General features: G+C 36.5%; 2 protein-coding genes and 1 non-coding gene across 4 annotated transcripts; 2 read left to right on the forward strand and 1 right to left on the reverse strand.

The window, feature by feature from the left end:
• Window positions 1-2,702: 2,702 nt before the first annotated feature.
• On the forward strand, window positions 2,703-4,320 carry LOC147565396 (putative N-acetyltransferase HLS1). The gene is made up of 2 exons (XM_086651885.1): window positions 2,703-3,034; window positions 3,148-4,320. Exons 1-2 carry the CDS (start codon window positions 2,864-2,866, stop codon window positions 4,165-4,167), a joined length of 1,191 nt encoding a protein of 396 aa, XP_086508011.1. The 5' UTR covers window positions 2,703-2,863; the 3' UTR covers window positions 4,168-4,320.
• Window positions 4,321-5,274: 954 nt separating this feature from the next.
• On the forward strand, window positions 5,275-5,356 carry TRNAS-AGA (transfer RNA serine (anticodon AGA)). Its single transcript has one exon. It is a non-coding gene; the product is annotated as a tRNA-Ser (tRNA).
• A 500-nt stretch (window positions 5,357-5,856) lies between these two features.
• LOC147565398 (potassium transporter 1-like) lies at window positions 5,857-11,302 on the reverse strand. 2 transcript variants are annotated; one of them, XM_086651886.1, is made up of 9 exons: window positions 10,292-11,302; window positions 9,678-9,921; window positions 8,860-9,105; window positions 8,431-8,481; window positions 8,076-8,336; window positions 7,941-7,993; window positions 7,748-7,862; window positions 7,410-7,664; window positions 5,857-7,297 (listed from the first exon to the last, which is right to left on the reverse strand). In XM_086651886.1, exons 1-9 carry the CDS (start codon window positions 10,340-10,342, stop codon window positions 6,300-6,302), a joined length of 2,274 nt encoding a protein of 757 aa, XP_086508012.1. In that variant the 5' UTR covers window positions 10,343-11,302; the 3' UTR covers window positions 5,857-6,299. The 2 variants fall into 2 exon arrangements, with proteins under 2 accessions (XP_086508012.1, XP_086508013.1); XM_086651887.1 differs by having other exon boundaries at window positions 8,860-9,112; window positions 10,292-10,598.
• Window positions 11,303-12,122: the final 820 nt, after the last annotated feature.

Consider the following 12,122-nt stretch of genomic DNA (forward strand, 5'->3'; position numbering starts at 1 on the left):
TTATATAAGTGGGCCTCATCAACCTCTGTTGGTCAGCCATTCTCCTCCTCTTAAAGGCTCTAAATTCTAATCACGTGGGCGATTCTACATCTCATACATCCCAATCCACCTTTGATTAATTTTGACTAACCATAGTTGATGGGAAGTAGATTATTTTTGCAAAAATGACAGAGAACAAAGAAAAATCCAACATAATTTGAGTACAAATTTTCGTTGGATTGCAGTGGTTCGCACTTCCGGTGATTTTTGATCTATTGAAATGCAAATCATGAGAACTCACACAAAATTTCTGCTTATATTCTGCCGTATTTTTCTTGTGCTCTATCATGTTTTTTATTCTAAGACTTCATTATAAATTTTCGTTTTAAATAAGTGAGACACTTTTCAAATAAATTTCTTGGCTAACATTACTTCAGATTGTATCAACGAAACATCACAATCAGTAAGTTGTGATTACAAATAAAAATTACTTGCTAAATCACAAATTATTTAATTATTAGATCTTTTTGATGAAAATAGACATTAGTCTTAATTTTATTTATGTATTGGAAAAGAGTTAAGGTTGAGTTTATCTACCCCCAACTGGCTTACAATGCAAACTGGAGTCTGATTAGAGTTTCATACATTACATTTATTTGATATGAGAGCTTCTTTTGCTAGAGTATGAGTCGCACAATTAAGATTTCTTGAGCAGTAAGTGAATTCTATATCATGTAGTTTATTAAGTTCAGATAGTATATCAGTCATTATTGGCCGAATTATACATGTCATACTCTTCTCCTTTATAGACATTTATTAATCACCACCATCGCATCACCTCCAACAATAGCGGGAAATTAGTTCACTCGTTTCACTAAATTCAAGGACAATTGTGCAGCTTTCGCTTCAGCCTCTAACGTACAAGATGCCTCAATCTTACTAGTTTCAGCTGCTACAAAATTTCCATCAGAACCTCTACACACCACTGCTGATGGTGTCTTTTCAAGAATGAAGGCAGCATCAAAATTGAATTTCACTCCTCCTGCTTTCGGTGCTTGCCACACCAATGGTGTTTCATCATTCTTCTCCCTTCTAGTCTGTCTATTGGGATCATTGTCTATCTTTTAAAATCACGATGCATTAGTTTTGCTGCATGAATGATACCTCATATAGACGACTTTATTCCTTCAAATAACCATTTATTTCTCGTCTTCCATATAAACCACACAATATAAAGTTTCTCCGTACTTGCATCTTCTTCTCTGCTTCTTTCAATCCATTCACATAATACATCCACTTTATTCCTTCAAATAACCATTTGTCCAAGTCATCGTTTTCCCTTCTGTTTTATTATATATATATATAGAGAGAGAGAGAACAAAAAAAAAAACATATAAGTCATCATGCTTGCATACCCATCATTTGGTCTACGTACAAAAACTGAGAACAGTTAAGTTTGTGGTCATCCAACTCAAAATCAATTGATATTGAGTGGAGAGGACTTAGACTTTATATTTTTGGCTGCTAGATACTCATTCTCCCTCCCCCTCACGTGTGGGGTTCTTTGTGTCTATCACGTGTGTTTTTTTTCGGGTGACGTAAAGCACGTGTGGCTCTTTTGCAAACCTATCACATGTGGACCTAACTCTGATACCATGTGAAGTTTGTGGTCATCCAACTCAAAACCAATTGGCAATGAGTGGAGAAGACCTAGACCTTATATTCTTGGTTGCTAGATACCCATTCACCCATATGAGACTATTCTCACAATAACATTGAAGATTATACAAGGTTATACACGAACGATCTTTTTTAGCTCTCTGTTTAGCCTTATGTCTCTTATCTCTAGGAGGTCTTCCTCCACTAGCAAGTTTTTTCGAAAAAACCCCATCTAATCTGGTGTGGACGGCGGACATGTATATTTCTTGGTTTCAATAGGACTCCTTATGAGCGTTGTTTCTCTCTACTATTATCTAAGAATGACCAAGTTATTAATGAATGGACAAGAATTTGAAAAATAGCATCCATGGTAAAAATAAATGAATGTATTAAAATAATTTTCACTTTATACATTTATATAAAAAAAAATATAGAATTGATCTGAATATCTTTTTCTTTTTTTTTGCAAAAATCACCGGGCTGTAAGAGACCTGAATCCATGAGAAACAAAAAGGCTACAACCCACAAAGTTCAACACAAGTCACAGCCCACAGAGATTTGAATATCTCTTATTACACATTAAAACTAAAGTTATGTCATTGTCGTTCTAGCGTACATACAACGGTGCAAGATAGGATTTCTGTCAATGTATAATGTATTTATGTAACATGACCCTTGTTGATGGGTATAAAAGTTATTGACTAGAAATCTTCACAATTGAAAAATTTTGTCAAGTCTTTCACTTGGTCAATATGGAAAATTATATTTGTGCTTGATGACATTTTCACAATTTATTAAAAATAATGTACATTTTGTGATTGCAGTAGAATAAATCTAGACCCTGCACTAAAGAAAAGAAATGAAAGGGCCATTTAGATAAATAGAGAGACAAGTCTTCTATTAATCAAGTCCATAATTTTTAAATCTTTGTATATTGTTTCCTCTTTTTAACAAAAATAAAATAAAATAAAATAAAAAATCATTTTACTTTTGGTGTTATATTTTGAAAGTTACATTCCCTCATAAACATGTATAAATAACATTCTCATCTTGAACACTCATTTAACCTTGATTTAGTCTTAAACTCAATCAAATGAACTCTTCTCTCATTAAAGAAGAGAAACCACTCAAGAATATCTTGTTTCATAATTTGTTTAAGAGTTAGTAGGTCCTCTTTTCCTATTTCTTTTCCAAGACTTCAAATAGATTAAAAATAGTAGGAGAAATGAAGGATATAATCATAAGAAGCTACGATAAGAGAATCGACCAATCTCGTGTGCAAGAACTTGAACGCAAGTGCGAAGTAGGAGCACCAGAGAGCATGTTTCTTCTCTTCACAGACACCATGGGTGATCCCATTTGCAGAATAAGTAATAGCCCATTATATAATATGCTGGTTAGTTCACATTTGCTTTCATTTGTTTTCAAGTTAGCATTTTGATTAGCTTCTTGATCATGTACTTTTAGTATATAATGACGTCGATTGATTCCTAATTTTGGTTCATTTAGGTAGCAGAGTTGGATAGTGAACTAGTCGGAGTCATTCAAGGATCAATAAAGATTGTAAGAGTAAATAATCCTAGTACTACTGACAAGGATAATGATCAAACCAGTACAGTTGGGTACATATTGGGCCTAAGAGTATCTCCTGTTCATAGACGAATGGGCATCGGTTCGGGCTTGGTTCGAAGTTTAGAAGAATGGTTCGTTAATAATAACGTCGATTTTGCTTATATGGCTACTGAAAAGGATAATGAAGCCTCAGTGAAGCTCTTCATGGACAAGCTTGGGTTTGTTCAGTTTAGGAACTTATCAATACTAGTCAATCCTGTTCGCAAGCACACGATAACTATACCAAGGAACATTGAGATTTTGGAGCTTAATATTGAAAAGGCAGAGTTTCTGTATAGAAGGTGTATGGTATCGACCGACTTCTTTCCCGACGATTTAAACACAATCCTTAGGAATAAGCTAAATTTGGGTACATGGGTTGCTTATCCAAGAGGTGAGTCGTGGAGTGATCATGAATTGGAGTCTAATGGGCTTTACGGGCCAGGGTCAAATACCAGTTGGGCCATGCTCAGTGTATGGAACTGTGGAGAGCTGTTCAAGCTAAAGGTTGGAAGAGCACCAAGATCTTGCCTCTTATATGCAAAGAGCTCAAGGATTATTGATAAAATCTTGCCATGTTTGAGCATGCCGGTGATACCCGATGTCTTCAATCCATTCGGGTTCTATTTCATGTACGGTCTGCACGGTGAGGGCCCTAAATCAGGCGCACTTATGCATTCTCTATGCCAATTTGTGCATAACATGGCTATTACAAGAAATAAAGATTGTAAAGTTATAGTCACAGAGGTTGGGAAGTTGGATAGACTAAGACTTCATATTCCCCACTCAAAACTACTATCAAGACCTGCAGATTTGTGGTGCATAAAACCCTTGAAAGATGAAGAAAAAGAAACCTTCTTAGTATCGAAAAGCCCCCATCCTCCAACAACGCTTTTCGTCGATCCAAGAGAGGTGTGAACAACCCTCATATAGTGATAGTATTACGCTCATGTTTGATTTTGCAGTTCAATCTTTAGGTATATGTTGCGCGGTCCATCTTTTTTTTTAATGTTTTCTTTTTGTTGGTTTTCATGTTTTAGAAAAAACTCAAATCAGACGTTTCAAAAATCCATTTACTTGTACAAGAAAGAAGGAAAAGATAATAACGAACACGTAAGCTGACAGAGACAATCGACGAGTCATTAGGTCTTTATTATAATAAAATGCTTTTAAAGGATAAGGAAAATTTTGTGACAATGTGTTCATCAACCAGCTAATAAGCTCTTGGATGAGTAATGTTTTGAGTCTTGATCAGTAGGGAGAGATGTCACCTTCATTTGCCAAACTAAAACAATATTCCCTTCCAAAATCTGTATAAATCTCTTTGTCCATGCCCCTTTACAAAATTTTGCCCTAGAAAAATTTAAGGCCACTAGAGCCATATTTAGATAAACAAGCAAGAGTTAGGTAAATATTCTATCCAAGCAAACAAGGAAGGAGCTTAGCCACTCTTTTACACTTAAACCTTTTTTATGTTCAAGATTCAAAGCATATGTGCTAAATTTTTGTTCATTATTACCAAGTGATAAGATGACAATGAAGAAGATTTTGATTGGTTAGAGGGGTTCAGAAACAAATATAGTGAAAGATACCCTAGCCAATGGCAATTTCTACTTCTCACTACAAAAACACCAAACTTTGTAACGGGTTATTTGTAACGGCTTAAGAGGAAGCCATTGTAAATCGTTCTTTATTTGTAATGGCGTTTCCGTGGGTACAGTTAACCCGATTAAGTTGGTGCAACAATATTTGACGCCTATATTTGGGTTTTATAACGACTTTGTAAAATAACAGCCGTTACAACAACCCAAATAATGATGCCCATATTTGATTTTTTTTTTTTCTTTCCGAGAGGTGTAGAGGATGCAATAACAATGTTAACTCCTACTAATATTCATACAGATTTCCTTCAAGGACGGGAGTCTAGGCACAGCCCATCTTAGGTCTATATACTGAAAGGATAAGAGCCTACTAGAGTTTCCAGTCATTATAATTAAATCGTAAGTTGGCTTTCCAACATGAGTTGTGGACGTGCCGGAGTGGTTATCGGGCATGACTAGAAATCATGTGGGCTCTGCCCGCGCAGGTTCGAATCCTGCCGTTCACGATTTTTATAAACTACTTTTTTGTTTCAGTCGCACTCGGTTTCAATACTTATGTGTTTATATCTTTCAACAACTGTCGTGACTTATGGGTTTCTTTCTTTAGGCTCAGGACACTTCCTCATGAACCATATTTGCATATTATTGAACAATATTTCAAGTTAACTTTGTGGTCATTCGAACTCAAAATATAATGGCAATAAGTAAAGAAGATCTATATATAGTAATATTATATTCTTGGTTGCTAGAGTGTCCAATACTAATGTATGACTATTCTCACGCGTCCTCTCATGTGTGGCAGTCTTTGAACCTAGCACGTATTTTTTTCCCAGGTGATATAGAGCACATGTGGTTTTTGAACTTATCATGTATGAGTCTAGTTCTAATAGCATGTTAAATTTGCAATTATCTAACTCAAAACCAATTGGTAATAATAAGAGAGTGCCTAGACCATATATTCGTGATCGGTAAAGTGTCCATTCCCAATGGTGGGACTATTCTCACATTTTTCTCACTATTTCAAGTTTTTATTCAACAAACCTCATGTATGTTACATTTCTCTCACTTCCTTGCTTTGCCTACTATTTCAAGTTTTCATTCAACAAACTTCATAAATGTCACATTTCCCTCACTTCCTTGCTTTACCCCAACCCGGGCTTCCTTCCGATCTGGCCCACCGGTCTCAAAATCAAGTCCAGCCCAGGACCAAAAATTAACCCTAGGTGGCTTGGCCAGCTCGACCAGGCTAGACCCCCCCAAGTACACCACCTACCTGTCCAAAAGCATACACTTGGTTTGTCTACAGACATAATATTGTTTTCTTGTGCTATATTACATCAAACCCTTTCCTTACAGTGATTCATCTGCTTCAAAATTTATCCTTTTCTGTTGTCTGAGGAAATATGTACACTTTGTGATGGAGTAGGATAATGGAGCTTCTACCAAAGTTTATACATGATAGACCATACCAACTTCCAGCAGAGATGTATAGGGTACATTTAGGGCCACATCATGTCCTCTGCTGTTCTTGCTAAGAAAGGCATAAACAACATTAATTGCGAATCTCTTAAGAAAAAACGACGATTTCTTTGCCTTTGCGTAAGAATGCCCGAGAATATAAGCTACACCGGATTCCCTAGCTTTCATTATCTGCAAGCTTTCGTCTTTGAGGTAAGAATTATCTGCAAATCTAACCTCAGGTCTAACCACTTGGATATCGGATAATGACTGAACCATATCATCTTCGTTATGTGTAAAGATAAGTTTGGAGAACACATCGATATTTGACATCTCAATGCAGGTCCATGGTTTCTCCACTGGGGTCGATGAACACTCTTCGCCTTCCATCTCTATAAATTGTATTATCGCTGAAACCAATCTATCCTCGAAATGGAAGTCTTGTTGTACATCCTTGTAACCATATCTGACAATGCATCGAAACATGGTGTACTCTTTCGGCCCTATCCGGGCTACTAAGAACCGGTCTGTTTCGCTAACATGAGGAACCTGAACAGATTTAACACAGACGAAAACTAGCACTTGATGAAAAGCGGGCAAGTTCGTAACGAAGTGTCCGAAAACAGCAGGCACTCCTATTACGAGATTGCTGTAGACAAGCCCGATGCCTGGGACACGGACCATGCCGAGACTAGGCCCTGAAGCAAAGATTCTTTTCATCGAAACCTTGTTCTCCATGTCGAATTGATGTTTCTTTAGTGTACCGTAGTTCCATATATACATTATGCCCATAAAGATCGAAGATAGAGTAAGTGGAATCCAACCACCTTCTGGAACCTTAATGAAGCAAGCCGAGATGTATAAGAACTCAATCGAGCCGAAGAATAATAGGAATGAGATAGCTATGGTTATACTTCGCTTCCAAACAATTATAATCACCATAAACATCAAGCAAGTTGTCACAAACATCACAGTCATGACGGCAAGACCTACAAAATCCGAGTATAACAATAATACTTAGTTCATGAACCAAACAAGACCGATGAAAGGAATCAACGAGTAAATGGATATATCTTAACTACAAACATCCCAAGTTCATACCATAAGCATGACCCATCATATTTGTATCTCTCAATCCAATGGTGACAGCTAAACACAGGCACATTAGGATCCAATTAATCTCTGGAATATATATCTGCCCACAAATTGTTTTTGAAGTGTGAACGATCTTCACCCGAGGGAAGCAATTCAGAGCACAGCACTGGCTGATCATGGAGAATGTTGCAGATATAACAGCTTGACTTCCCACTATAGCGGCAAGAGTGGCCACCACAAAGACGGGCCAAAACACAGGTTCTGCACATTTGGAACTATGAAATCAGGACAAAGTTTTGACACAATGGGTTAGCTTTATTATATGAACTTTTAACTATTGCTACCTGGTATGGCTTTGTAAAAGCTTCTCTGGATATCGTAATGGTGTTTTGAAAGAAATGCAGCTTCACCCATATAAGCAAGAACTAAGCAGGGATACACGAGAACAGAGAAAGCAACCTAGCATTTTGCAGAGAAACCGTTAACTTTTAATTAGAGAGGATAAAGCTTTCTGCTCTCAATGTAATACTGACTTACCTTAATTGATAGAGGAGAAAAATGGCCTAGGTCGGCAAACATGGTCTCTGCACCTGAGGGAGGAGAGAGAGGTCATTAAAAATTCAATGAGTTTTAATATGACAAATGAATAGCATTTAAGCATGAAACACTTACCCGTAACTGAAAGAACGACTCCCCCTAGCGATACCCACCCTTCAACTCCAGTGCTTCTAAGGAACCTGAACATGTAAACTGGAGAAAGTGCACGATATATTCTAGGGTTCCACTTGAATATGTTATATATACCAATGCCACTGATACATATAAGCCATGCTGTGACAATTGGTGCAAATATGAAAGCAACTCTATGTGTTCCATGATGCTGAAGAGAGAAGAGCGCTACTAGAATCACACATGAGATCACCACAATATAATCTGAAAAAAAAGAAGATAAAAGAGGAGCTAAGTTATGAAATTAGTAAGACTCAATAACTTCTATGAAAGTAGTTTTACATGCTAATGGACTTACTCTCATGAAGTTTCGTTACTTTAACTGTAATTCCTGAAACTGCCGAAAGAACTGAAAGAAATCACACGAGCATGTTTTGAGTTAGTCTGTTCTTTTACTGATTACAAGAAATAGCACCACCAAGGCACCAAAGGAAACTAAGCTCAACTTCAATCTTGGGAAACACGTAAAATTTATGACTAATTTCTCAATTTAGATGCCTTGGAGGTTAAAATCATTACTAAATAAGGCAAGTGATTTCATTTCATAAAGTTAGGTGATTATCCTTAGAGCCTTTAACTTCCTACAGTCTTTCAAAAGAATCCATTTTCTCCAAACAATTGCGAAACAATAAAATTGGCCCCCAATGCAGAGCAGAGACATAGACAAAGTTATAAAAGATAGTATATAATATGCTCACACATCACATATATATATATATATGCTCACCTGATATTGCCGGGGTGAGTACACCATCACCAATTGCCATGCAGGTTCCTAGAAGAACGAAGATCAAGAGAGCGCTACGAAATTTTGGATGCTTTGCAAAGAATGATTTCAGCATAGAACTCTGCCATGTATCAGCAGATTCCTCGATCCCGTAAGCTGCCAACTTCTCATCTGCTTCTTGTTGGTTGGGTAGAATTCCAAGTCTCCCGTGTCTGCAGAGAAGTGAGTACAAAGCAAAGGTTCCACCTGCACACTAAGAGTGATTGGTTGAGAAGGAGTTCTTCCTTTTTTAGGTTCTATGCATTAAGTAAGCCTCGAATCCGATACCTCCTAAGAGAACTTATTGTTTTCAGCATTTGGGGCAATACCTTATGAGGAAATTAAGTTTTATTTTGAGAATAAGTCCCATAGAAAGGATACTTTCACAACCTAGATCCATTCGTTGTCAATTGGTTTAGAGTTAAATGTCTACAAACTTAACACAGTACCAAAGTTAGGCGCACACGTAATAGGCCCAACGGTGGCATATGCTCCATGTGTGAGGGCCACAAGGTAATAATCCTACATTGACAAAGCGTACTATGGAAACGAAGATTGTAATATCTAGGTCCTCTCGACTCACTGCAATTTGGTTTTGAGTTGAGTGTTCACAAACTTAACATCTATGTCAATCAATGTTCTCGTATTTTCGAGGGCAAAGTCGATATTGGGTGTATATGGTGTAATTCGACTTGTGACTCAATATAGTTGAGCCATAGACCGACCAAGTAACTCGCTTAGGTAGCCTAAAATAACAGTGAGAGAAGGAAGAAGCTTACCTTCACCATTGTCGTCGGCTGACAAGACAATGAATATGTACTTGAAGAGAGGGATTAGAGTCAATGTCCAGAAAATGAATGAAAGTACTCCATAAACCTCCTCATCATTTTCATGGAGGCTTAGTTTCCCAGAGAAAGTGGTTTTGTAAACATAGAGAGGAGAAGTGCTGAGATCACCATAAACTACTCCAAGACTCTGGTATGCCAGTGTGAGAACAGTTGTAAAGGGAACCCTCTTCAAGTTCTGGTTCAAGATACTAAATCTTTAGCTTAGATGAAATACAAGTAAATGAGATCCTTATAATGAGTTTAGAAGTAAACCTAACCCTAAGTTGTATTATTTAACTAAGTTCAAGTAATCAAAACTTCAGAGCATTTGATTCATTAAATCAAAATTCCTTTTTTCCCCTTCTTCTATTTAGACATTGTTCATATATGACCAATAAATCATCAGAAATCTAACTATTCTAAAAGAGAAACATTTCAACCACAACATCTAGAAACCTAATGAAGATAAGGAAATAGATATGAAAAAAAAAACTGATTTTTCAAACAAACATTCTACCTAAACTTATAACAATTAGATGAACAAATAAAAACCCAAATATGTATACCTGTTGAAGAGATCCTTGTTCCACTGATTCTGGAGATGGTCTGGTATTCATGGCTGAATGAAATGTAAAAGTGGAATAGAAAAGAGAAGGCTTTCTTTAAGTAGATGATGACTTATTTATGGTCCAATTTAAAGACTGTCCCAGTTAGGAATATTGGAAGTGGGATGTAAGTAGTAAGCAAGTAAAGTGTGTGTGTGTGTGTGTGTGTGTGTGTGTGAGTGCAAAGAAGTAAAAAGCATTCTCTCTCTCCCTCTTCAAAGGAGTTATATAATGTCATAACATATAGCAAATCAATAGTCTCTATTTTGGATTAAACTATTTCTTTTGATTTACTTTTTTTTTTTTTTGTTGAAAGATTTCTTTTGATTTACTTGTTTACTCTTTATTTTGTGTGGTTTTTCTTTGTACGGCATTTTGAGAATAAGAAAATTTTACAGAGTACAAAATTTTAATAGGAAATTGTAGATTGTTCTATTTTTTTAACAACCAAACTTCTTTTTTCTATCTACCACTATTCATTTTTTGCCACCACCTCCTCCCATCACCACTTATCTTTCTCTACTCTCTCTTCACCGTTTCTCTATTTACTCGAGCGAGGGGAAAGTCCCCTTTTGCTGGAACCCAGATCTGATACAACGAATCCCCAAACCATAACACAATTGGGGGTTTGGGGGATTCCTAAACCGGTATCTGCTCAGGTTTGGTGGATCCAAACTAGTATCCGATCTGATTTGGAGGAAATCGCTCAAACCAAATTGGGGTTTCGGTGAAGGGGACTTTCCCCCTTTGCGAGAACAAATGGAGAGAGAAGGGAGAAACATAAATTAGTTAGAGAGAAGTGGTGCTCGCAGGTAGTGGTCTGCAGAATTTATTTGAAAAAGAATAATTAAAGATCGTCGACCATGATAATTTATGTTTTTTCCTTGGGAGAAAGGGGTGGCCTTTCTCCATAAATGGGAAACACCATACAAAAACCAAAAAATACTTACTCAAAATTTTGTTAGTCCAAATTATTTTTTCCTTGGGAGAAAGGGGTGGCCTTTTTCTTCCATAAATGGGTTCACAACAATAATTTTACACCTGAATCGAGCCCATACATATTATTAAACAAGTGGACCACATGTTTTAGTTCAATTGAACATGGAACAGACTCCAGCTCAAAGATCTTAACCTTATTATTATTTGATTAATCCTTTTCCTTTTGGGTTGTCTCAAGAATCAAAGACTAATTAATTAATTTACTAACCTAAAAAGACTAAATAATACTTTAATGGTAAGTTTAAGCACCATTATTCTTCTTCTTTTTTATATTAATTTTTTGATTAGTTACAGATTTGTTCTGGTATACCCAATGAATGACCTATAATTGAATATTGCCTACCAAAAACGAAATCATGTGTGTTTGAATGTTTGACTGGTAGAAGAAGAATCGAGTACTAGAACTTCCTAGGGTTAGGAGTGTCCCTACCCCAATCACATCTCTATTATGGGTTTGGGTCCCTTCAACTAGTCGGTACTTGTGTACCTCTCTTTATCATCCATTCGTGCAGGTGAGATGTTGCTTTACCTAATCTAAAAAGAAAATTTTCCATTTATGCGTTCATGGAGTATAATGTATATACACACATTTCGTAGATATTTCGACAATTGTTCTGAAAGAGGTGGTCAGGTCAGAAGCGAAGAAGAAGAACACATGTTTTAAACTATTTCCGAGTTAAGATCTATAACCCGTTATTTCTATCATGTGAAGTGTTCGATACAAAATCATAAACTATGAATGCTAATAATGAGAACCAAAAAAGTAGAAAGTAAGGTATAATCGTTTGTTGTT

This window comes from Eschscholzia californica, unplaced genomic scaffold (assembly GCF_041429995.1).
Source record: "Eschscholzia californica isolate CP2 unplaced genomic scaffold, dmEscCali1.0.p SCAF_1, whole genome shotgun sequence".
Lineage (NCBI taxonomy): Eukaryota > Viridiplantae > Streptophyta > Magnoliopsida > Ranunculales > Papaveraceae > Eschscholzia > Eschscholzia californica.